The sequence below is a fragment of the Poecile atricapillus genome, chromosome 27 (genome assembly GCF_030490865.1).
Source record: "Poecile atricapillus isolate bPoeAtr1 chromosome 27, bPoeAtr1.hap1, whole genome shotgun sequence".
Taxonomy (NCBI): domain Eukaryota; kingdom Metazoa; phylum Chordata; class Aves; order Passeriformes; family Paridae; genus Poecile; species Poecile atricapillus.
In genome coordinates, this window is record NC_081275.1 from 1,027,784 (window position 1) to 1,054,280 (window position 26,497).

At 57.3% G+C, this 26,497-nt stretch overlaps 2 protein-coding genes across 3 annotated transcripts; both read left to right on the forward strand.

Moving 5' to 3' along the window:
* The first annotated feature begins 9,165 nt into the window (after window positions 1–9,165).
* ATP5MC1 (ATP synthase membrane subunit c locus 1) lies at window positions 9,166–13,030 on the forward strand. The gene is made up of 5 exons (XM_058858225.1): window positions 9,166–9,277; window positions 10,251–10,299; window positions 11,319–11,396; window positions 12,018–12,220; window positions 12,869–13,030. The coding sequence occupies exons 2-5, from the start codon at window positions 10,261–10,263 to the stop codon at window positions 12,981–12,983; spliced, it is 435 nt and encodes a 144-aa protein (XP_058714208.1). The 5' UTR covers window positions 9,166–9,277; window positions 10,251–10,260; the 3' UTR covers window positions 12,984–13,030.
* A 2,611-nt stretch (window positions 13,031–15,641) lies between these two features.
* UBE2Z (ubiquitin conjugating enzyme E2 Z) lies at window positions 15,642–26,432 on the forward strand. 2 transcript variants are annotated; one of them, XR_009279676.1, is made up of 8 exons: window positions 15,642–16,035; window positions 18,141–18,213; window positions 19,648–19,835; window positions 21,804–21,915; window positions 22,397–22,509; window positions 23,139–23,229; window positions 24,695–25,025; window positions 26,150–26,432. XR_009279676.1 is itself a non-coding variant. In XM_058858014.1 (7 exons), exons 1-7 carry the CDS (start codon window positions 15,716–15,718, stop codon window positions 24,863–24,865), a joined length of 1,068 nt encoding a protein of 355 aa, XP_058713997.1. In that variant the 5' UTR covers window positions 15,642–15,715; the 3' UTR covers window positions 24,866–26,141. The 2 variants fall into 2 exon arrangements, 1 of the variants encoding a protein (XP_058713997.1); XM_058858014.1 differs by lacking the exon at window positions 26,150–26,432 and having other exon boundaries at window positions 24,695–26,141.
* Window positions 26,433–26,497: the final 65 nt, after the last annotated feature.

A 26,497-nucleotide genomic window follows, 5' to 3' on the forward strand; every position in this document is an offset into this window, starting at 1 on the left:
ATCCAGGTTTCCCTCGGGATGTTCTCCGGGCTCAGCACATCCCGGATTTTCCCGAGGCATTCCCGAATTCCCGGAGCTCCTCCAGCCCCCTCTCTCCGCTTGGATTTTCCGGGATGACAATTCCAGGGCTGGAGCTCGGGAATGATCCCTGGAAGGAGCCGGGAATGGGCAATTGCGAGCTTTGGGATCTGAGACAATTCCTGCTTTCCTGGGAATTCCTGGAATTCCTGGAACCATCCCCGTTCTGTGCCGAATCCCACCTTCCCGAGCTTTATTCCCGGCACTCCGGGAAATCCGGGAATGCTGCCGCCGGGATCACCGGGAGCGGATCCAGCTGGGAATTCCTCTCAGCCAATTAACTCCGGCCCTAATGAGCGGGAAACGAATGGAATTATTGCCCCTGGAGCCGGGGGAGGGCCCCGCGCACACATCGTAAAGATACCGGGATCGATATTCCCGCTTTTCCATCGGGAACCGCCCGCCCTTTATGGAATTTTCTGTTCCAGCCGCGGGAGAACGGAGCGGCTCCCGGGGGGGGTAATTAGTCCCTAATGGCCTTAATGAGGCCGGTAATCGCTCCTCGGGATGGCGGCTGCTGGGAGCCATGGAGCGGGAGCATTCCCGGGATTCATGGAACAGGAATATCCCTGGGATTCATGGAGCTGGAATATCCTCGGGATTCATGGAGCTGGAATATCCATGGAGCTGGAATATCCCTGGGATTCATGGAGCTGGAATATCCCAGGGATTCATGGAACAGGAATATCCCTGGGATTCATGGAGCGGGAATATTCCTGGGATTCATGGAGCTGGAATACCCCAGGGATTCATGGAGTGGAGATATCCCTGGGATTCATGGAGCTGGAATATCCCCGGGATTCATGGAGCGGGAATATCCCCGGGATTCATGGAGCTGAAATATTCCTGGGATTCATGGAGCTGGAACATCCTGGGCTGCTGGGAATGGGGATCCATGGAGCACGGAGAGCTTTCCCGGGATTCCGGGTTTCTGGGAATGGGGATCCATGGAGCACGGAGAGCTTTCCCGGGATTCCGGGTTTCTGGGAATGGGGATCCAAGGAGCAGGGAGAGCTTTCCCGGGATTCCAGGTTTCTGGGAATGGGGATCCAAGGAGCAGGGAGAGTTTTCCCGGGATTCCAGGTTTCTGGGAATGGGGATCCAAGGAGCAGGGAGAGCTTTCCCGGGATTCCAGGTTTCTGGGAATGGGGATCCAAGGAGCAGGGAGAGCTTTCCCGGGATCCCGGATTTCTGGGAATGGGGATCCATGGAGCAGGGAGAGCTTTCCCAGGATTCCGGATTTCTGGGAATGGGGATCCAAGGAGCAGGGAAAGTTTTCCCGGGATTCTGGGAACAGGGATTGGGATCCGCCCCGCAGATCAGCAGCTCTGTCCCCGCGGGAGGAAAACCCTTCCCAGGGAAGAAGCGGGAAGAGGTTCGGTGGGATGAGGAGACGCGGGCTCGTCCCGCTGGATTTTGGGATGTTGGGATCATTCCCAAATCCCTGTCCCGCCCCCAGCTCCCGGAGCTCCTTTCCCGCCCGGCCAGGCAGCATTCCCACCTTCCCACATTCCCGGGATTCTGGGGATGAGCCCCGGGCACCAATTCCCGTGGGAATGCTGGGATGGGAGCTGGAGCGAAAATCGGGAATGCTGCTCTGCTCCCCGGAGCGGGAGCGCTGCTGGAGAGCCCGGAATGGGAGCTGGGAATCGAAAAAGAGGATTTGGGAACCCCAGAGAGGGATTTGGGAATCCCAGAGTGGGATTTGGGAATCCCAAAATGGATTTGGGAATCCCAGAGTGGGATTTGGGAATCCCAAAATGGATTTGGGAATCCCAGACAGGGATTTGGGAATCCCGGACAGGGATGTGAGAATCCCAACCCAGGATCTGGGAATCCCAGAGAGGGATTTGGGAATCCCAACCCAGGATTTGGGAATCCCAAACCGGATCTGCCCCTCTCCATCCCGAATTTCCTCTCGGAGATGCCATTTTTGGGAAAAAACCGCTGGATTTGGGGCTGGCACATCCCTGGATCAAACCAACAGCGACAGAATCCAAGGATTTCACCGAAGCAGGAGCAGGCTGGGGATTTTCCATGGCAAAACCGGGAATCCCGGGCGGGTTTTCCATGGAATTAGCAGTGGAGCAGCCCCATTAACCCCCTGATGAGGAAATGGTTAATTGCCATTAATGTCAATATTTCCCGAGGTGATTTCCAGCTCGGAATTGCCCCAATTCCCGGTTGGATTTCCTGGTTACCCTCTGGAATGGGAATAAAAGCAGCCCCGGGCGGCCCCGCGGCTCCAGAAGCGGCGGGAGCTGCTGGGAGCGAGGTGAGGAATTCCGGGAAAAGCGGGAATTTGCCTCTCCCTGCGGGGTTTGGGAGGGAGATCTTCCCAGGGAGGATTCGGGATTCCGGGGGAAATCCCGGCGCAGGAAAATCGGGATTTCGGCTTTTTTGGGATCGCTCGGATGCGGATAAAGCGGGATAACGCTCCCGGCTGGGCCGCGGCTGCAGGGCCCGGGGATCCCGGGGATCCCGGAGGTGATCCCGGGGATCCCGGAGGTTATCCCGGAGGTTATCCCGGTTATCCCGGAGGTTATCCCGGTTCTCCCGGAGGTTATTCCGGAGGTTATCCCGGAGGTTATCCCGGTTATCCCGGAGGTTATCCCGGTTATCCCGGCAGTGATCCCGGAGGTTATCCCGGAGGTTATCCCGGAGGTTATCCCGGTTATCCCGGAGGTTATCCCGGTTATCCTGGAGGTTATCCCGGAGGTTATCCCGGTTATCCCGGAGGTTATCCCGGTGCTGATCCCGGTTATCCTGGTGCTGATCCCGGTGCCGATCCCGGTTATCCCGGTGCCGATCCCGGTTTTCCCGGCAGTGATCCCGGTTATCCCGGCAGTGATCCCGGTTTTCCCGGCAGTGATCCCGGCAGTGATCCTGGTTATCCCGGTTATCTCGGCAGTGATCCCGGTTATCCCGGTTATCCCGGCAGTGATCCCGGTGATCCCGGCAGTGATCCCTTATCCCGGTTATCCCGGCAGTGATCCCGGTGATCCCGGCAGTGATCCCGGTTATCCCGGTTATCCCGGCAGTGATCCCGGCTATCCCGGCAGTGATCCCGGTTATCCCGGTTATCCCGGCAGTGATCCCGGCTATCCCGGTGATCCCGGTTATCCCGGCAGTGATCCCGGTTATCCCGGCAGTGATCCCGGTTATCCCGGCAGTGATCCCGGCAGTGATCCCGGTTATCCCGGTTTTCCCGGCAGTGATCCCGGTTTTCCCAGCAGTGATCCCGGTTATCCCGGTTTTCCCGGCAGTGATCCCGGTTTTCCCAGCAGTGATCCCGGTTATCCCGGCAGTGATCCCGGTTATCCCGGTTATCCCGGCAGTGATCCCGGTTATCCCAGCAGTGATCCCGGTTATCCCGGCAGTGATCCCGGTGATCCCGGCGGTCCCCAGGGAGGCTCCAGAGGGACGATGGCGCTGCGGGCGCTGCCGCTGCTGCTGCTGGCCGGGCTGGGAGCGGTGAGGACGGAGCAGAGCGGCCCCGGGTGAGAGCGGAGCCGGGAGCGAGGGGGGATCCCGGGGGGATCCCGGGATTCGGGAGGGATTCCATGGGTATGGGGGATCCTGGGGGTTTGTGGGGATCCCAGGGATTCAGGAGAATTCCAGGGATTCGGGAGGGATCTCATGGGTTTGGGGAGGATTCCACGGTCTGGGGGCTGATCCCACGGATCCCCAGGGTCAGGAACTATCCCATCCCACTGGGCTCAGGAATGAGCGGATCCTGATGGGATCAGGAATGAGTGGATCCCGGTGGGATCAGGAATGAATGGATCCCAATAGGATCAGGATGAGCAGATCCCGATGGGATCAGGATGAGCAGATCCCGATGGGATCAGGACTGAGCGGATCCTGATGGGATCAGGACTGAGCGGATCCCAGTGGGATCAGGACTGAGCGGATCCCGATGGGATCAGGAATGAACGGATCCCAATAGGATCAGGATGAGCAGATCCTGATGGGATCAGGACCGAGGAGATCCTGATGGGATCAGGACTGAGCGGATCCTGATGGGATCAGGAATGAGCGGATCCCAGTGGGATCAGGACTGAGCAGATCCCGATGGGATCAGGACTAAGCAGATCCTGATGGGATCAGGATGAGCAGATCCCAATGGGATCAGGATGGAGCAGATCCCAGTGGGATCAGGACTGAGCAGATCCCGATGGGATCAGGACTGAGTGGATCCCAATGGGATCAGGACTGAGCGGATCCCGATGGGATCAGGAATGAGCGGATCCCAGTGGGATCAGGAATGAGCAGATCCCGATGGGATCAGGATGGAGCGGATCCCAGTGGGATCAGGACTGAGCAGATCCCTCCAGGCTCAGGACCGAGCGGATCCCACCATTCCCATCCCTGATCCCATCCCGCTTTTCCCGCTCCAGGGGCGGCGCTCCCGGGCTGCAGCGCCGGTACTCAGAGGCCACCCTGGCCAGCGACTACAGCCGCACCATGGACCACGTGCTGGGCAAGAACTTCGTGGAGTGGCTGCTGGCCCGGCGCGAGAGGAAAAGCCAGTGAGCATTCCCAGATCCCTCCCAAAAACATTCCCAAATCCCTGCCCAAATCATTCCCAAATCCCTGCCACAGAGCCAGGGAGCATTCCCAGATCCCTGCCCTAAAACATTCCCAAATCCCTGCCAAAAACATTCCCAAATCCCTGCCAAAAACATTCCCAAATCCCTGCCCTAAAACATTCCCAAATCCCTGCCCAAAAACATTCCTAAATCCCTGCCAAAAACATTCCCAGATCCCTGCCCTAAAATATTCCCAGATCCCTGCCCTAAAACATTCCCAGATTCCTGCCCTAAACCATTCCCAAATCCTTCCCAAAAACATTCCCAGATCCCTGCTCAAAAACATTCCCAAATCCTTCCCAAAAACATTCCCAGATCCCCTCCCAAAAACATTCCCAGATCCCTGCCCAAAAACATTCCCAGATCCCTGCCCTAAAACATTCCCAGATCCCTCCCAAAAGCATTCCCAAATCCCTGCCCTAAAACATTCCCAGATCCCTCCCAAAAACATTCCCAAATCCCTCCCAAAAACATTCCCAGATCCCTGCCCTAAAACATTCCCAAATCCCTGCCCTAAAACATTCCCAAATCCTTCCCAAAAACGTTCCCAAATCCCTGCCCTAAAACATTCCCAAATCCCTCCCAAAAACATTCCCAAATCCCTGCTCAAAAACATTCCCAAATCCTTCCCAAAAACATTCCCAAATCCCTGCCCTAAAACATTCCCAAATCCCTTCCAGAGCCATTGGCATTCCCAAATCCCAAATCCCCATTGCCGGCCTGGCCTCTCCCGTCCTTTCCCAAAGCCGCGGGAGCTCCACATCCCGAGCGGGGATGGATCCATGGCTGGATCCATGGATGGATTAATGAATAATTCATGGATAATTCATGGATGGATCCATGGATAATTCATGGATAATTCATGGATAATTCATGGATGGATCCATGGATAATTCATGGATAATTCATGAATAATTAATGGATAATTCATGGATAATTCATGGATAATTCATGGATGATTCATGGATAATTCATGGATGATTCATGGATAATTCATGGATGGATCCATGGATGATCCATGGATAATTCATGGATAATTCATGGATAATTCATGGATAATTCATGGATGATTCATGGATGGATCCATGGATAATTCATGGATAATTCATGGATAATTCATGGATGGATCCATGGATAATTCATGGATAATTCATGAATAATTAATGGATAATTCATGGATAATTCATGGATAATTCATGGATAATTCATGGATGGATCCATGGATAATTCATGGATAATTCATGGATGGGTTCATGGATGGATCCATGGATGGATCCATGGATAATTCATGGATAATTCATGGATAATTCATGGATGGATCCATGGATAATTCATGGATAATTCATGAATAATTCATGGATAATTCATGGATAATTCATGGATAATTCATGGATAATTCATGGATAATTCATGGGTGGATCCATGGATAATTCATGGATAATTCATGGATAATTCATGGATGATTCATGGATGATTCATGGATGGATCCATGGATAATTCATGGATGGATCCATGGATAATTCATGGATAATTCATGGATAATTCATGGATAATTCATGGATAATTCATGGATAATTCATGGATGGATCCATGGATAATTCCTGGATAATTCATGGATAATTCACGGATGATTCATGGATGGATCCATGGAAAAGCGGGATTCTGGCACCCTCTGCTGGATCCGCGGGATTCTCCAGCTTTTCCTTTTCCAGGGACATCGCGGAGCCGCTCAGGAGAGAGGCCGAGCCCCAAAAAACGCCGCAGAAATCGGATTTGGGAGCTCCGGGAGCCACAGAATTCCTGGCGTGGCTCTGGAAAAACGAGGAAAACCAGAGGTGAAGCGGGAAGGGAAAATCGGGAGGGATTGGTGCGGAATTTCGGGAATTTGGGGGATTTTTTTAATGGAATTTGGGGGGATTTGTTGGGTTTTTTAATGGATTTCTGGGATTTTTTTTTGGGTGTGTTTTACAGAATTTCAGGATTTTTGATTTTTTTTTTAATGGAATTTGGGGATATTTGGTGTTTTCCCAGCTTTTCCATGAAAACACCTCCCGAAACGAGGCTTTGGGCTGCGGAAAAGGATGAGATTTGTGCTTCCCTTAATTTTGGGAACAAACCCTTGGAAAATCCCCCCCCCCAGGACTCCCAAAATCCCAGGAATCCCCTCGTTTCCAGAAGAAATCTCAAATTTCAGGGTCTTTATCCCAGCAGGAGATTTAAATCCCAACATTCCCTGTGGTTTTAGGACTGGGAGAAGGGGAATGTTGAAACCTGGAATTTTTTTCCCCTTTAATTCCGTTTTTATGGAATTTATTTGGGTTTTTTTTTTTTTTTTTTGCAGTTTTCCGGCTCTGGAAGGTTCCGAGGGGCTGAGGGAATTCTTGGAGCAGGAATTCCTGACGTGGCTGATGTCGGGAGAGCTCTGCAGGGCCACGTGAGTTCCGAAAATCCCCAAAAATCCCTTTATTCCCAAAAAATTTGGGTTTTTTTTTTTGGGATCACATTCCCAGAGAAGCCCCGGCTGCTCCATCCCTGGAAGTTCCCAAGGCCAGGGAGTAGAACTGGATGGGATTTGGGATTTTGGGATTTTTCCAAAATTATTTCAGGCAATTCCCACCAAAAAAAAGAAAACCAAAGGAAAAAGCAAATTTCCAGCCATTCCTGCCCTTTTTCCTTCTTTTTAATGGAAAATCTGCAATTCCTGGGATAAAACAGAGAGAAAAAACCCCAAAATCTCTGGAAAGAGCAGCTGGAAAAACTCAGCAATGGGGGGAAAAAAACAAAATAAAGGGATGAATAATTCCCTGAATAAATTAAAATTGGGAATAAGATAATTGGGATAGGGAAAATCCGGAATTCGGGTGGGATACAGGAGGCAAGGAGCAGAATCCAAGGAAAACCGGGCACTGCCGAGCTCCCTGTCCCGCAGGAAAACCCTTCTTTAAATCCCTTCCCTCCCACATTTCCAGCATTTTCCATCTGGAAATCCCTCTGGATGCCCTCGGATCCGCAGGTTCCATGGATCAGGGAGGGAATCACTCAAGTCTCATCACCCACAGGGATAAAATTGACATTTTTCAAGGGCGATTCCACAGGAATTTATTGGAATTTTTGTGCTTTTTGTCCCCGTGCCAGGACCATGTAGCTCCAGGACTTTCCATGGAATTCTCTCCTCATCCCACGGACACGGGAGGAGCAGCAGGATTTTTGCCCGTGGGGCGTTTTCCTGATGAAATAAAAGATTTTAATTCCAAGCTGAAGCAGGATTTAGGTGAAGCTGATGTGGGGAGGGGATAAAAACATCGCGGAATTCCCAAAGAAATTTCCTGGGAATCTTGGAATGGCTTGGGAGGCACCCCAAAGGCCATTCAGGGAAACCTCCCACCATCCCAGGGTTCCAATCTGGACATTCCCAAAACCTTCCCTGGTCCCAAAAAAACCTTTTCTGATCCCAAAAAACCTTCCCTGCTCCCAAAAAACCTTCCCTCATCCCACAGAACCTTCTCTGCTCCCACAGAACCTTCCCTGCTCCCAAAAATCCTTCTCTGGTCCCAAAAAACCTTCCCTGGTCCCGAAAATCTTTCCTTGGTCACAAAATTCTTTCCTTGGTCCCACAAAACCTTCCTTGGTTCCACAGCCCTCCCCTGGTCCCTCAGACCTCTCCATGCTCCCTCAGACCCTTCCCTGCTCCCACAAATCTTTCTCTGCTCCCACAAATCCTTCCCTGTTCCCACAAATCTTTCCCCGTTCCCTCAGACCCTTCCCCGTTCCCTCAGACCTTTCCCCGTTCCCTCAGACCCTTCCCCGTTCCCTCAGACCTTTCCCCGTTCTCTCAGACCTTTCCCCGTTCCCTCAGACCTTTCCCCGTTCCCTCAGACCCTTCCCCGTTCCCTCAGACCTTTCCCCGCTCCCTCAGACCTTTCCCCGCTCTCTCAGACCTTTACCCGCTCCCTCAGACCTTTCCCCGTTCCCTCAGACCCTTCCCCGCTCCCTCAGACCTTTCCCCGCTCTCTCAGACCTTTCCCTGTTCCCTCAGACCTTTCCCTGTTCCCTCAGACCTTTCCCCGTTCCCTCAGACCCTTCCCCGCTCCCTCAGACCTTTCCCCGTTCCCTCAGACCCTTCCCCGCTCCCTCAGACCTTTCCCCGTTCCCTCAGACCTTTCCCCGTTCCCTCAGACCTTTCCCTGTTCCCTCAGACCTTTCCCCGTTCCCTCAGACCTTTCCCCGTTCCCTCAGACCCTTCCCTGTTCTCTCAGACCTTTCCCCGCTCCCGCCGCGGTTTCCTCCATCCCGAACCCTCCCTCAGCACCGCCACGGCGCCCGCCCTTTCCCGCCCACCGCCGGATTGACAGCTGCCTCACCCAATCAGCGAGCGCCCAGCGTGCGCAACTCACCAATCACCGCCCGCCTTTCCGCCCGCCTTCTTCCCGCCGTCCCCGGATGCGGGAAGGCGGGGCTTTCCCGAGGCTCGGCCAATGGGGAGGGCGGGTTGGGGCGCGCGCGCGCGGCGGCAGCCAATGGGCGCGGAGGACGCCGGGGGGGACACGGCCAAGGTGACGCTCCCCGCAGAGCCGCTGCCGCCGCCGGCCCGAGCGGACCCTGCGCAGGTGGGAGCCGGCCCGGGCCGGGCCCGCGCCCGCCGCCCCCGCCGCCTCCTCCGGGGCTCCCGGCGAGAGCCGCGGGCCCGGCCGCTGCTCGCTGGGGTCGTGCCCTTCGCTGCCCGGCGGGCGGTGGGGCCTGCGCTGCCCTCGGCGGGTCGTGAGGGCGCCGGTGTGGGAGGGAGGGGGGGGGCCCGGGGAAGGCACCGAGCGGGGATTAACGGGAACGGTGGGACAAGGCCGAGGGGACAGCGGGGACACGGTGGGGTGAAAACCTTGGGGGCACGCTGGGGACAGTCGGGGAAACGGTGGGGACAAAGCCTTGGGGACACGGCAGGGACATGGTGGGGTTAAAACCTTGGGGACATGGTGGGGGCAAAGCCTTGGGGACAACGGGGACACGCTGGGGACACAGTGGGGTTAAAGCTTTGGGGACAACGGGGACACGCTGGGGACACAGTGGGGTTAAAGCCTTGGGGACAACGGGGACACGCTGGGGACACAGTGGGGTTAAAGCTTTGGGGACACGGTGGGGACAAAACCTTGGGGACACCCTGGGACAAAGCCTCGGGGACAGCAGGGACACACTGGGGACACAGTGGGGACGCAGTGGGGTTAAAGCCTTGGGGTCACGCTGGGACAAAACCTTGGGGACACGCTGGGGACAAAGCCTCGTGGACACGGCGGGGTCAGTGGGACACAGCCCTGGGGACACAGAGCCATGCTGGGGACACAGCCCTGGGGACACAGCCCTGGGGACACAGAGCCATGCTGGGGACACAGCCCTGGGGACACAGCCCTGGGGACACAGAGCCATGCTGGGGACACAGAGCCATGCTGGGGACACAGCCCTGGGGACACTGAACCACGAGCTGTGTGTGAACGCAGGGGTCGCCTGGGGACAGCGGCACCGGGAATTCACCGCCGGTAAATTTGGTTAATAAACCTTGCTGTGGTTTATCCCCCTCGTTCTTTCTTGCAGATCCAGCAAAATGCAGGCTCCCGTGGCGCTCCTCAGCTCCCCAGCGCTGGTAGGTTCCCTCCCTGGCAGGGCTGGGCTCATTCCCACTGGGAATGTGGCGTTTATCCCACTGTCCCCTCCTGCACACCCCCAGCTGGGGTGGGCTCCGGGCTGTGGTTTCCCAGATTTCCCAGGGATTTCCCGAGGAAGGGAACAAGGTGACCTCTGGTGACACCATGTGAGTGGCTGGCACTGAGCTGCAGGCCCCGGCGCTGCTCCCAGCAGCAGCTCCCGCTTTTCCACCGAGTTTCTCAGGAATCCCTTTCTTTCCAGGAGGAAAACGTGTGGAAACGTGGGAGGGATGGAATTTCTGGGGCTGGCACCTGGCTGTGCTCAGCCTGGGGTGTGTGGAATTGCTCGTGGAGCTGATCCAAGTGGCTGAAATAGAAACACCCTCCGCTGGTCACCCTCTCTTTTCCAGTCCTGGCTCCCAGCTGGGATGTTTTGGGGGGGATTTTAACGCTCCATCACCCAGCTGGGTTTTCCTGAGGGTTGGTGCACATAAATCCAGCTGTGGGAACGCTGATCTCTGCTCCCTGCAAGGGTTTGGGTCGGATTTTAGGGAAAACATCTCCATGCAGAGGGCACTGGGAATGGTCACAGCTCCAGGGCTGTTTGGGCAGGGTGGGATGTGGGATTTGGGGATATTCCCCAGGGTGGGATGTGGGATTTGGGGATATTCCCCATCATCCCTGAGCTGTTCCTGCAGTTCCAGGGCAGTTTGGGCAGGGTGGGATGTGGGATTTGGGGATATTCCCCATCTCCCCTGAGCTGTCCCTGTTCCTGCAGCTCCAGGGCTGTTGGGGCAGGGTGGGATGTGGGATTTGGGGATATTCCCCATCACCCCTGAGCTGTCCCTGTTCCTGCAGTTCCAGGGCAGTTTGGGCAGGGTGGGATTTGGGATTTGGGGATATTCCCCATCACCCCTGAGCTGTCCCTGTTCCTGCAGTTCCAGGGCAGTTTGGGCAGGGTGGGATTTGGGATTTGGGGATATTCCCCATCTCCCCTGAGCTGTCCCTGTTCCTGCAGTTCCGCTGCTGCTCCAGGGCTCTGGCCAGGCCCGTGTCCGTGGCTGCATTCAGCAGGCCTGAGGCTCAGAGCACACAGGTGAGCCTGGGCATGGGCTTGTGTCTCATCCTGGTCTTGATCCTGATCCCTGATCCTGATCCTGATCCTCCATCCTCATCCTGATCCTCCATCCTCATCCTGATCCTCCATCCTCATCCTGATCCTCCATCCTCATCCTGATCCTCCATCCTGATCCTGATCCTGATCCCTGATCCTGATCCTCCATCCTCATCCTGATCCTCCATCCTCATCCTGATCCTCTATCCTCGTTCTCCATCCTGATCCTCATCCTGATCCTTCGTCTTGATCCTACTGATCAGGACCAAGCCCCACCCCACCACTCCCCATGCTGGGTGCCAGCCCTCAGGTGTCCCCTGAAGTGTCCCCTGAGGTGTCCCCACAGTTCCTCTCTGTCCCTGTCTGTCCCTGAGTGTCCCTGAGTGTCCCGGTGTGTCCCCACAGTCCCTGTGTGTCCCTGAGTGTCCCGGTGTGTCCCTGAGGTGTCCCTGAGTGTCCCCACAGTCCCAGTGTGTCCCTGAGTGTCCCAGTGTGTCCCTGAGTGTCCCAGTGTGTCCCTGAGTGTCCCAGTCTGTCCCTGCAGTCCCTGAGTGTCCCAGTGTGTCCCTGTCTGTCCCTGAGTGTCCCGGTGTGTCCCCGCAGGTGCCGGTGCCGTTCCCGGTGCAGCCGTTCCCGGTGCAGCCGTTCCCGGTGCAGCCGTTCCGGCAGTTCCGCTCCAGTGCCCTGGCCCGGGACATCGACACGGCCGCCAAGTTCATCGGGGCCGGCGCCGCCACCGTGGGCGTGGCGGGCTCGGGGGCCGGCATCGGCACCGTGTTCGGGAGCCTCATCATCGGCTACGCCAGGTCAGGGTCACTGCTGCTGCTGCTGCTGCTGCTGGGGGGGTCTGGGGGGCTCTGGGGACCCTCCACAGCCTCTGGGGGGCACTGGGGGCTCTGGGGACCCTCCCTGGGCTCTGGGGGCTCTGGGGACCCTCCCTGGGCTCTGGGGACCCTCCCTGCATTCTGGGGGGCTCTGGGGACCCTCCCTGGGCTCCAGGATTCCCAGGATTTCTCCCAGTTTGTCTCAGGATTCCCAGGCTGTTTTGTCTCAGGATTCCCAGGATTTCCCCCAGTTTGTCTCAGGATTCCCAGGCTATTTTGTCTCAGGATTCCCAGGATTTCCCCCAGTTTGTCTCAGGATTCCCAGGATTTCCCTGGGTTTAGCTCAGGATTCCCAGGATTTACCCCTGGTTTGTCTCAGGATTCCCAGGATTCCCGGGCTGTTTTGTCTCAGGATTCCCAGGATTTCCCTGGGTTTGTCTCAGGATTCCCAGGATTTTTACCCCAGTTTGTCTCAGGATTCCCAGGATTTTTCCCCCAGTTTGTCTCAGGATTCCCAGGCTGTTTTGTCTCAGGATTCCCAGGATTTCCCTGGGTTTGTCTCGGGATTCCCAGGATTTCCCTGGGTTTGTCTCAGGATTCCCAGGATTTCCCCCGCTCTTTCCCTGGCAGGAACCCCTCCCTGAAGCAGCAGCTCTTCTCCTACGCCATCCTGGGCTTCGCGCTGTCCGAGGCCATGGGGCTCTTCTGTCTGATGGTGGCATTCCTCATCCTCTTCGCCATGTGACAGCTCCGGGGGCTCCTCCCGACATAAAAACACAATTCCCTACGGAATCACCGCTCCTGCCTTCCTTCTTCACCTCCTGGGCTTCATCCAGGCTTTGGGAGAGTGGGAATGGGAATGGGGGATTGGCTGAAATCCCAGCCCAGAGCTGGAGAGCAGAGGGTGGGGATGGAATTCCCGGAGGAAGGGAAGGATTTCTGCCCAGGAATCGCCCATTTGGGGTTTTCTTGGGTTTTGTTTTTCAGCTTCTGGGCTGGCTGGGAAATCCCAGATGTGGGATGGGAATGGGAATGGGAATGGGACACAGGATTGGGACACAGGGAATGGGAATGGGACACGGGAATGGGACACAGGGATGGGACACAGGGAATGGGAATGGGACACGGGAATGGGACACAGGGATGGGACACAGGGATGGGACACAGGGAATGGGAATGGGGGATTGGCTGAAATCCCAGCCCAGATCTGGAGAGCAGAGGGTGGGGATGGAATTCCCGGAGGAAGGGAAGGATTTCTGCCCAGGAATCGCCCATTTGGGGTTTTCTTGGGGTTTGTTTTTCAGCTTCTGGGCTGGCTGGGAGATCCCAGATGTGGGATGGGAATGGGAATGGGACACAGGGATGGGACACAGGGATGGGACACAGGGATGGGACACAGGGATGGGACACAGGGATGGGACACAGGGATGGGAATGGGACACAGGGAATGGGAATGGGACCTGGGAATGGGATTGGGACACAGGGAATAGGATTGGGACACAGGGATGAGACACAGGAATGGGATTGGGACACAGGGAATGGGAATGGGACACAGAGATGGGACACGGGGATGGGATACAGGGATGGGACACAGAGATGGGATTGGGACACGGGAATGGGAATGAGACACAGGAATGGGAATGGGATTTAGGAATGGGATTGGGATACAGAGATGGGATTGGGACACAAGAAATGGGACATGGGAATGGGACACAGAGATGGGATACAGGGATGGGAATGGGACACAGGGATGGGATTGGGACACAGGGAATGGGACACAGGGATGGGAATGGGACACAGGAATGGGACACAGGGAATGGGAATGGGACACAGGGATGGGATTGGGACACAGGGATGGGACACAGAGATGGGAATGGGACACAGGGATGGGATTGGGACACAGGGATGGGACACAGAGATGGGAATGGGACACAGGGATGGGAATGGGACACAGGAATGGGATTGGGACACAGGAATGGGATTGGGACACAGGGATGGGAATGGGACACAGGAATGGGACATGGGAATGGGATTGGGACACAGGGACACAGGGATGGGAATGGGACACAGGGATGGGAATGGGACACAGGGATGGGATTGGGACACAGGAATGGGACACAGGGAATGGGAATGGGACACAGGAATGGGATTGGGACACAGGGATGGGACACAGGAATGGGACATGGGAATGGGAATGGGACACAGGGATGGGAATGGGACACAGGGAATGGGACATGGGAATGGGATTGGGACACAGGGATGGGACACAGAGATGGGAATGGGACACAGGAATGGGAATGGGACACAGGGATGGGTGGCTCTGCTCAGGACATTCCTGGGAATGGGAATGGGGATGGATGGAATTCCTGTGAGGGGAGGAGGGAGGGGAGAACTCGGCTCCAAAAGCTGCAAGATGTGGAGAAACGTGGCTGTGAAGACAGAAGGAATTCGGGAGATGCTGGCTCAGCTGGAAAGGGAAAATTCCCTGGATTCTGGGCAGGAATGTGTCCGTTTAAAGCCGGGACAGCCCTTTGGGAATGTTCCAGGGAGAAGGACACTGTTACTGCGCGAGGAGTTACATTGATCCTCCCTGGGGAAACGGGACTCGGAATTCCTGGGAATTCCTCGGATCCCTGGGAAGCAAAAGCGCCCTTGGAGCTGGAATTGGGGCTGGGATGCTCCTGGAATGTTCCTTTTCCCCTTTCCCACCTCTCTTTTGCATCCTGGGGGTGCTGGGAGCCGCTGGCTGCTGCCTGATCCCGCTGCTGGGATCCAAAGGGGATCCAGGGGGGATCCAGAGGGGATCCAAAGGGGATCCAAAGGGGATCCAAAGCGGATCCAGAGGGGATCCAAAGGGGATCGAGCCCTTCCCTGTGTCCCCAGCCCTGAGCCCGTCCGGCACCTGGAGTTGTGCCAGGAAAGGTTTGGGTTGGAATTTCGGGAAGGGCCCCAGCCCTGGCAGAGCTGCCCGGTCCCGGGAGGGGTTCCGGGGATCCCGGTGAGTGCTGAGGGCTGATGATCCTGGAAAAATCCTGGAAAAATCCTGGAATGTCCCGAGCGGGAAAGGATCCAGTGGGTTCATCCCACCCGAGCCCTGCCCGCTGCGCATCCCTCAGCATCCGGGATCTCCCACAGCCCCGTTCCCTGCCCAGCGCCGATCCCAGAGCTCTTTCCCACCCTTTTCCTTCCGCGATCCCGCCGTTCCTCAAATTCCCAAAAATCCCAAAAATCCCAAAAATCCCAAAAATCCCAAAAATCCCAAAAATCCCAAAAAACCCCAGCCCCGTGTCTCCCTCCGGACCTCCCGCCCGCCAGGGGGCGCCGTGGCGGGCTTGCCCTCCCCTGCTGCCCTGCGGCGGGGCCGCTCCTGCCGCCGCTCTGTGGTGCCGGGGGCGGGCGGCGTGGGCGGCGCGGGGCCGCTCTGGCCGCGCGCCTCGGTGGTGCGGAGTCCCGGAAGCGGCGCGGGCCGAGGCCGCAATGGCGGAGAGCCCGGCGGCCGAGGACGCGGCCCCGGCCCCGGCCCCGGCCGCGGTGCTGGCGGCGGGCGGCGGCAGCGCCTCCCCGGGCGCCGCGGGGACCCCCGGCGTGTTCATCCCCGCCGAGCTGTGGGCGGCGGCGGGTTTCGGCGCGGCCGCGGCTCCCGGCAGCGGCGCGGCTCCCGGCGGCGGCGGCGCCCCGATGGCGGCGGCGGCGGCGGGGGCCGCGCTCCTCACGCACTCCGCCTTCTGGGACCCCACGGTCAGCGGCGACTGGGACAGCGAGCGGCCCAGCCCGGCCTGCCTGCTGCGGATCAAACGGTGAGCGGCACCGGCAGCGACACCAGTACGGGTACCGGCAGCGACACCGGTACCGGCAGCGACACCGGTACCGGAACGGGCAGGGACAGCGACACCGGTACCGGAACGGGCAGGGACAGCGACACCAGTACGGGTACCGGCAGTGACACCGGTACCGGAACGGGCAGGGACAGCGACACCGGTACCGGAACGGGCAGGGACAGCGGTACCGGCAGCGACACCGGTACCGGAACGGGCAGCGACAGGGGCAGCGGGACCGGTATTGGCAGGGACAGCGGTACCAACAGGGACAGGGGCAGCGGTACTGACAGCGGTACCGGTACCGGCAGGGACAGGGGCAGTGGTACCAGTACCGGCAGGGGCAGGGGCAGCGGTACCGGTACCGGTACCGACAGGGACAGGGGCAGTGGTACCGGTACCGGCAGGGACAGGGGCAGTGGTACCGGTACCGGCAGGGACAGGGGTAGTGGTACCGGTACCGGCAGGGGCAGGGGCAGCGGTACCGGTACCGGTACCGGCAGGGACAGGGGCAGTGGTACCGGTACCGGCAGGGACAGCGCAGGGCCCAGCCCGGAGGCGTTCGGCCCGGCCCCGTGGTCGGTAACGGGCCCTGCGGCACTGCGGGCTCCCGGCAGCCGCGCTGGGCACCGGGAACGGCACCGGGAGCGGCACCGGGAACAGCACCGGGAACGGCACCGGGAACGGCACCGGGAACAGCACCGGGCCCTGCCGGTGTCCCGGGGCTCTCCCGGGCACAGCCCCCGGTTCCCCGGTGCCCTGGAGGGTCCCGGCTTTGCTCTGTCCCGGGCTGCTGCCAGCCCGGCCGGGATCCCCCTGGAATTCCGCTGGATCCCTCTGGAATCCCCACTGGATCCCTTTGGAATCCCCGCTGGATCCCTCTGGAATTCCGCTGGATCCCTCTGGAATTCCGCTGGATCCCTCTGGAATTCTGCTGGATCCCCTTGGAATCCCTGCTGGATCCCTCTGGAATTCTGCTGGATCCCCTTGGAATCCCTGCTGGATCCCTCTGGAATTCTGCTGGATCCCCTTGGAATCCCTGCTGGATCCCTCTGGAATTCTGCTGGATCCCTCTGGAATCCCCGCTGGATCCCACTGGCATTCCCTTGGATCCCTCTGGAATTCCGCTGGATCCCTCTGGAATTCCACTGGATCCCCCTGGAATTCCGCTGGATCCCTCTGGAATTCCCGCTGGATCCCCCTGGAATTCCGCTGGATCCCTCTGGAATTCCACTGGATCCCCCTGGAATTCCGCTGGATCCCTCTGGAATTCTGCTGGATCCCCCTGGAATTCCTGCTGGATCCCCCTGGAATTCTGCTGGATCCCTCTGGAATTCTGCTGGATCAGAAATCTGGGATTGGGTCAGAAATCCGGGATGGGGTCAGAAATCCGGGATTGGGTCAGAAATCCGGGATTGGGTCAGAAATCCGGGATTGGGTCAGAAATCCGGGATGTGCTGGAAATCCAGGATTGGGTCAGAAATCCGGGATGGGGTCAGAAATCCGGGATGGGGTCAGAAATCCGGGATGGGGTCAGAAATCTGGGATTGGGTCAGAAATCTGGGATTGGGTCAGAAATCCGGGATTGGGTCAGAAATCCGGGATGTGGCAGAAATCCGGGATTGGGTCAGAAATCCGGGATGTGCTGGAAATCCGGGATGGGGTCAGAAATCCGGGATTGGGTCAGAAATCCGGGATGGGGTCAGAAATCCGGGATGGGGTCAGAAATCCGGGATTGGGTCAGAAATCCGGGATTGGGTCAGAAATCCGGGATTGGGTCAGGAATCCGGGATGGGGTCAGAAATCCGGGATTGGGTCAGAAATCCGGGATGGGGTCAGGAATCCGGGATGGGGTCAGAAATCCAGGATGGGGTCAGAAATCCGGGATTGGGTCAGAAATCCGGGATGGGGTCAGAAATCCGGGATTGGGTCAGAAATCCGGGATGGGGTCAGGAATCCGGGATGGGGTCAGAAATCCGGGATTGGATCAGAAATCTGGGATTGGGTCAGGTTTCCCAGCCCCTGCAGGGATCTGTCCCCGGAGCCGTTCCGGGATGATCCCGGTTAATTCCCGACGCCTTTTCCAGGGATATCATGTCCATTTACAAGGAGCCGCCCCCGGGAATGTTCGTTGTGCCTGATCCCCACGACATGACCAAGGTGAGGAACACTGGAATTTTTGGGAACACTGGAGTTTTTGGGAACACTGGAGTTTTTGGGAACACTGGAGTTTTTGGGAACACTGGAGTTTTTGGGAACACTGGAATTTTTGGGAACACTGGAATTTTTGGGAATGCTGGAGTTTTTGGGAACACTGGAGTTTTTGGGAACACTGGAATTTTTGGGAACACTGGAGGGTTTGGGAACACTGGAGTTTTTGGGAACACTGGAATTTTTGGGAACACTGGAGTTTTTGGGAACACTGGAATTTTTGGGAACACTGGAAGGTTTGGGAACACTGGAATTTTTGGGAATGCTGGAGTTTTTGGGAACACTGGGAGGTTTGGGAACACTGGAAGGTTTGGGAACACTGGAATTTTTGGGAACACTGGAGGCTTTGGGAACACTGGAGTTTTTGGGAACACTGGAGTTTTTGGGAACACTGGAGTTTTTGGGAACACTGGGAGATTTGGGAACACTGGAGTTTTTGGGAACACTGGAATTTTTGGGAACACTGGAAGGTTTGGGAACACTGGAGTTTTTGGGAACACTGGAGTTTTTGGGAACACTGGAGTTTTTGGGAACGCTGGGAGGTTTGGGAACACTGGAGTTTTTGGGAACACTGGAGTTTTTGGGAACACTGGAGTTTTTGGGAACACTGGAATTTTTGGGAACACTGGGAGGTTTGGGAACACTGGAGTTTTTGGGAACACTGGAATTTTTGGGAATGCTGGAGTTTTTGGGAACACTGGAAGGTTTGGGAACAATGGAAGGTTTGGGAACACTGGAGTTTTTGGGAACACTGGAATTTTTGGGAACACTGGAATTTTTGGGAACACTGGAGTTTTTGGGAACACTGGAGTTTTTGGGAACACTGGAGTTTTTGGGAACACTGGAGTTTTTGGGAACACTGGGAGGTTTGGGAACACTGGAATTTTTGGGAACACTGGAATTTTTGGGAACACTGGGAGGTTTGGGAACACTGGAATTTTTGGGAACACTGGAGTTTTTGGGAACACTGGAGGCTTTGGGAACACTGGGATTTTTGGGAACACTGGAATTTTTGGGAACACTGGAATTTTTGGGAACACTGGGATTTTTGGGAACACTGGAATTTTTGGGAATGCTGGAGTTTTTGGGAACACTGGGAGGTTTGGGAACACTGGAATTTTTGGGAACACTGGGATTTTTGGGAACGCTGGAGTTTTTGGGAACACTGGAATTTTTGGGAACACTGGAATTTTTGGGAATGCTGGAGTTTTTGGGAACACTGGGAGGTTTGGGAACACTGGGAGGTTTGGGAACACTGGAATTTTTGGGAACACTGGAGTTTTTGGGAACACTGGGAGGTTTGGGAATGCTGGGATTTTTGGGAACACTGGGATTTTTGGGAACACTGGAGTTTTTGGGAACATCCCGGCGCTGTTCCCGCAGATCCACGCGCTGATCACCGGCCCCTTTGACACCCCCTACGAGGGCGGCTTCTTCCTGTTCCTGTTCCGCTGCCCCCCGGATTATCCCATCCACCCGCCCCGCGTCAAGCTCATGACCACGGGCAACAACACCGTCAGGTTCAACCCCAACTTCTACCGCAACGGCAAGGTCTGCCTCAGCATCCTGGGGTAAGCTGGGCCTAGGGGCTGCCTCAGCATCCTGGGGTAAGCTGAGCCTAGGGTCTGCCTCAGCATCCTGGGGTAAGCTGGGCTCAGGGTCTGCCTCAGCATCCTCGGGTAAGCTGAGCCTAGGGTCTGCCTCAGCATCCTCGGGTAAGCTGGGCTTAGAGTCTGCCTGGGATGAGCTGAGCTCAGGGGCTGCCTCAGCATCCTCGGGTAAGCTGGGCCTAGGGTCTGCCTCAGCATCCTGGGGTAAGCTGGGCTTAGAGTCTGCCTGGGATGAGCTGGGCTCAGGGTCTGCCTGGGATGAGCTGAGCTCAGGGTCTGCCTCAGCATCCTCGGGTAAGCTGGGCTCAGGGTCTGCCTCAGCATCCTGGGGTAAGCCAGGCCTAGGGGCTGCCTCAGCATCCTGGGGTAAGCTGGGCCTGGGGTCTGCCTCAGCATCCTGGGGTAAGCTGGGCTCAGGGTCTGCCTCAGCATCCTGGGGTAAGCTGAGCCTAGGGTCTGCCTCAGCATCCTCGGGTAAGCTGGGTTTAGAGTCTGCCTCAGCATCCTGGGGTAAGCTGGGCTTAGAGTCTGCCTCAGCATCCTGGGGTAAGCTGAGCCTAGGGTCTGCCTCAGCATCCTCGGGTAAGCTGGGCCTAGGGTCTGCCTCAGCATCCTGGGGTAAGCTGGGCCTAGGGGCTGCCTCAGCATCCTGGGGTAAGCTGGGCCTAGGGTCTGCCTCAGCATCCTGGGGTAAGCTGAGCCTAGGGGCTGCCTGGGATGAGCTGAGCTCAGGGGCTGCCTCAGTATCCTCGGGTAAGCTGGGCTTAGGGGCTGCCTGGGGTGAGCCAGGCTTGGGGTTAGGCTGGGGCCAGGTGGGGTCAGGCTCTGCTCCCAGGTGAGCATGGACAGGACGGGACAGGACAGGGGGACAGGACAGGACAGGACAGGACAGGAGGACAGGAGGACAGGACAGGACAGAAGGACAGGACAGGACAGAAGGACAGGACAGGACAGGACAGGACAGGACAGGACAGGACAGGACAGGACAGAAGGACAGGACAGGACAGAAGGACAGGACAGGACAGGACAGAAGGACAGGACAGGACAGAAGGACAGGACAGGACAGAACAGGACAGGACAGAAGGACAGGACAGGACAGAAGGACAGGACAGAAGGACAGGACAGGACAGAAGGACAGGACAGAAGGACAGGACAGGACAGAAGGACAGGACAGGACAGAAGGACAGGACAGAAGGACAGGACAGGACAGGAGGACAGGACAGGACAGAAGGACAGGACAGAAGGACAGGACAGGACAGAAGGACAGGACAGGACAGAAGGACAGGACAGGACAGGACAGGACAGGACAGAAGGACAGGACAGGACAGGACAGGACAGGACAGGACAGAAGGACAGGACAGGACAGAAGGACAGGACAGAAGGACAGGACAGGACAGAAGGACAGGACAGGACAGGACAGGACAGAAGGACAGGACAGGACAGAAGGACAGGACACACTTTAGGCTGTGCCAGGGGAAGTTCAGGCCCAGCTCTGCTCCCCCAGGTTTCTGGGCTCTGCCACAAGGGGTTCACTGCTTTAATTAATGAATTCATTAATTCATTAATTTATTAATTAACGGCTGTCTCTGCTGCCCCAGCACGTGGACAGGCCCAGCCTGGAGCCCGGCCCAGAGCATCTCCTCGGTGCTGATCATTAATGAATTCATTAATTCATTAATTAACGGCTGTCTCTGCTGCCCCAGCACGTGGACAGGCCCAGCCTGGAGCCCGGCCCAGAGCATCTCCTCGGTGCTGATCATTAATGAATTCATTAATTCATTAATTCATTAATTAACGGCTGTCTCTGCTGCCCCAGCACGTGGACAGGCCCAGCCTGGAGCCCGGCCCAGAGCATCTCCTCGGTGCTGATCATTAATGAATTCATTAATTCATTAATTCATTAATTAACGGCTGTCTCTGCTGCCCCAGCACGTGGACAGGCCCAGCCTGGAGCCCGGCCCAGAGCATCTCCTCGGTGCTGATCTCCATCCAGTCCCTGATGACAGAGAACCCGTACCACAACGAGCCCGGCTTCGAGCAGGTGAGAGCTGGGATTAATTGGGATCTGAGCCTGGGATTAACTGGGATCTGAGCCTGGGATTGGGATCTGAGCCTGGGATTGGGATCTGAGCCTGGGGTTAATTGGGATCTGAGCCTGGGATTGGGATCGGAGCCTGGGATTAATTGGGATCTGAGCCTGGGAATAATTGGGATCTGAGCCTGGGATTAATTGGGATCTGAGCCTGGGATTAATTGGGATCTGAGCCTGGGATTAATTGGGATCTGAGCCTGCAACTGGGATCTGAGCCTGGAACCGGGATCCAAGTCTGGAACTGAGATCCAAGCCTGGAACCGGGATCTGAGTGTGCAACTGGGATCTGAGCCTGGGATTGGGGTGCTCAGGGATAACGGGGATTGGGGTGCTCAGGGACAGGATAACTGGGATTGGGGTGCTCAGGGACCCTCAGGGGCCGGTGGGGCACAGCCGGGTGCTGCTCCCACCATCCCGAGCCGTTTTCCAGGAGCGGCACCCCGGGGACAGCAAGAACTACAACGAGTGCATCCGGCACGAGACGATCCGCGTGGCCGTGTGCGACATGCTCGAGGGGAAGTGTCCCTGCCCCGAGCCCCTGCGGTACGGCATTCCCAAAATCCCGGGGCTGGGGGGCACCAGGAACCACTTCCCAACCGGCATTCCCAAAATCCCGGGGCTGGGGGCACCAGGAGCCGCTTCCCAACTGGCATTCCCAAAATCCCGGGGCTGGGGGCAGATCCCAGGGCCTGGGGGGCACCAGGAGCCACTTCCCAGCTGGCATTCCCAAAATCCCGGGGCTGGGGGCACCAGGAGCCACTTCCCAACTGGCATTCCCAAAATCCCAGGGCTGAAGGGCACCAGGAGCCACTTCCCAACCGGCATTCCCAAAATCCCGGGCCTGGGGGGCACCAGGAGCCACTTCCCAACCGGCATTCCCAAAATCCCGGGGCTGGGGGCACCAGGAGCCACTTCCCAGCTGTCATTCCCGAATTCCTGGGGCTTGGGGCAGATCCCGGGGCCTGGGGGGCAGCAGGAGCCATTTCCCAGCCGCAATTCCCAGGGTTTGGGGCGGATCCCGGGAGCTGGGAACGTGGGAATGTGCGAAACGTTGGAAATCAAAGCTCTTTTCCTGGGAGGGGGGAACAATTCCCAGAAAAAGCTGGGAGGAGGGAGGGAAGGGGGACGGGGGGCGCTGGGGGTGACCTCGTGCCCGCCCTGCCCGTCCCCAGCGGCGTCATGGAGAAATCCTTCATGGAATACCTGGATTTCTACGAGGGCGTGTGCAAGGAGAGGCTGCACCTGCAGGGCCAGACCATGCAGGTGAGGGTGGGGCTGGGGCACAGCTGGGGACGGATGTGGGGCACAGCTGGGGATGGATGTGGGGCACAGCTGGGGACGGATGTGGGGCACAGCTGGGGACAGATGTGGGGCACAGCTGGGGACAGATTTGGAGCACATCTGGGGATGGATTTGGGGCACAGCTGGGGACGGATGTGGGGCACAGCTGGGGACGGATGTGGGGCACAGCTGGGGATGGATGTGGGGCACAGCTGGGGACGGATGTGGGGCACAGCTGGGGATGGGTGTGGGGCACAGCTGGGGACGGATGTGGGGCACAGCTGGGGATGGATGTGGGGCACAGCTGGGGATGGGTGTGGGGCACAGCTGGGGACAGATGTGGGGCACAGCTGGGGACGGATGTGGGGCACAGCTGGGGATGGATGTGGGGCACAGCTGGGGATGGGGACAGATGTGGGGCACAGCTGGGGATGGATGTGGGGCACAGCTGGGGACAGATGTGGGGCACAGCTGGGATGGATGTGGGGCACAGCTGGGACGGATGTGGGGTACAGCTGGGGACGGATGTGGGGCACAGCTGGGGACAGATGTGGGGCACAGCTGGGGATGGGGACAGATGTGGGGCACAGCTGGGGATGGATGTGGGGCACAGCTGGGGATGGATGTGGGGCACAGCTGGGGACAGATGTGGGGCACAGCTGGGATGGATGTGGGGCACAGCTGGGGACAGATGTGGGGCACAGCTGGGGATGGGTGTGGGGCACAGCTGGGATGGATGTGGGGCACAGCTGGGGATGGGTGTGGGGCACAGCTGGGGACAGATGTGGGGCACAGCTGGGATGGATGTGGGGCACAGCTGGGGACAGATGTGGGGCACAGCTGGGGACGGGTGTGGGGCACAGCTGGGGACAGATGTGGGGCACAGCTGGGATGGATGTGGGGCACAGCTGGGGACGGGTGTGGGGCACAGCTGGGGATGGGGACAGATGTGGGGCACAGCTGGGGATGGATGTGGGGCACAGCTGGGGATGGATGTGGGGCACAGCTGGGATGGATGTGGGGCACAGCTGGGGACAGATGTGGGGCACAGCTGGGGATTTCAAGGATCCTCTCCAGGGGAAATTTCAGGATCTTCTCTGGGGGAATTTCAGGATCCTCTCCAGGGGGAATTTCGGGATCTTCTCCGGGGGAATTTCGGGATCTTCCCCAGGGGGAATTTTAGGAGACAGGGAATTCCAGGATCCTTCCCAGGGGGAGTTTCAGGATCCTTCCCATAGGGAGTTGGAGGATCCTTCCCAGAGGGAATTTCAGGATCCTCTCTGGGTGAATTTCAGGATCCTTCCCAGAGGGAATTTCAGGATCCTTCCCAGGAGAAATTCCAGCATCCTCTCCCCCCCAGACTGACCCTTTCCCCCTGGAATTTCCCCCTTTCCCACCCCACCACCTCTCCCCCTCACCCCCGTTGGTCATTCCCGTTTTTCCCCAGGATCCTTTCGGGGAGAAGCGCGGCCACTTTGACTACCAGGCTCTGCTGGGGCGGCTGCAGGGGCTGCGTGCGCGGCTGCAGGAGCGGCTGCAGCAGGACAGCACCGAAATGGACTCGGAGAGCAGCTCCTCGGAGCCCGAGCCGGACACTCAGGGCTGCCCCAAGGCCTAGCGAGGCTGAGCCCGGCCCCGGGACTGCAGCACAGCCGGGAGAGCCGGGAGAGCCGCCGGATCCCTCCCTCCCTTCCTCCCTCCCTCCCTCCGGAGACTTCCCAGAGAATTCCCAAAAAGAGACAAAGCCGAGCTCGGGACAGGCTCCTGTTGGACAAAAGGTACTTCCTGGCACGTGGCATCAGGTTCTTTTTGGGGTTATTTGGGGGTTTTTTGGAGAACACCTACACTGGTTGGGGTTTTTTTGCTTTTTTTTTGGTTTTTTTTTTTGGTTGGTTTTTTTTTTTCCAGGTTTTTTTTTTTGGTTTTTTTTTTTTGTTTCTCCGATTAAAGAATGAGCTCTAGACTGCAAATCCTCGAGAGCTTTTCTGCTCCTAGGCAGGGAGGGAGCTCTTCCCTGGAGCTTTGGGAGCGCTTGGATAACCCCGGGGCGCATCCAGGTGGAATTTGGGAGAGCCGGGGGCGTTCCCGGGGGTTTTCTCCTAAGCAGACCAAAGATAAAAAGGAATTTTCCCCGCTGGAATTGCGGCTCCTTCCCCAAAGCCTCCCCCGAGCCCTGGGGCGCTTTGGAAACTTCACATGGAAAGCAGGAACTGCGGGAATCCACGGATTTATTCATCCGGGAGCTTTGGGAAAGGGAGGATGAGGAAAAACGCTCGGAGAGGAGAGGAGGGGAGCGCTCAGGGTTGGTGTTTTATCGCCGGAAGCGTCGCTTTGGATTTTGTGTTTTGGGAGGGATTTTGTTCCTGGTGGAGCCGGTTTTTCCTTACCTGGAATTCTGGTGTCACCTTTCCCATCCCCTCATTCCCTGTCCTTCCGTGGAGAGCCCGGAAAAGGGACAATTCCAGGGGGAATCTCGGGAAAATTCCTTTGCCAAACCTTGGGAAATCCCAGAGTTTTGGGAAATCCCACGGTTTTGGGAAATCCCGGAGTTTTGGGAAATCCCACGGTTTTGGGAAATCCCAGAGTTTTGGGAAATCCCACGGTTTTGGGAAATCCCAGAGTTTTGGGAAATCCCACGGTTTTGGGAAATCCCGGAGTTTTGGGAAATCCCACGGTTTTGGGAAATCCCACGGTTTTGGGAAATCCCAGAGTTTTGGGAAATCCCACGGTTTTGGGAAATCCCAGGATTTTGGGAAATCCCAGAGTTTTGGGAAATGCCAGGATTTTGGGAGCGCTGGCAGTGCTCGGAGCAGGATTTATCCCGGCATTGCCTCGGAGATGTGGCAGTGGCCGTGCTGCCCTGCCCAGCCGCGGGCGCAGGTGAAAATTCCACGTTTTCCAGGGAGCCGAGCCCGGGGAGGATCCGTTGGAGCAGAGGTTGGGTGACCCAGAGCTTCAGGAGCTGATTTTCCCCATCCCGATGTTTTCATGGACAGAAAGCCGAGCACAAAGTTGCACATTTTGCCCTCCCCCACTCCCCTCCCCACCAGTTTGGCCCCGGTTCGGATCTGCTGGAGCTGGGAAAACTTCCCAGCCCGGGATGCTCATCCTGAGGGGCCTGGAGGAGCCAAAAAAACCCTGGAATGATTTGGGATTGCTCCCAGCAGAAAGGTGGGAAATGGGGGAATTGTGGTGGAACAGCTCGGGAGTTATCCTGAACAACCTGGGAATGGTTTATCCCAAATAACCT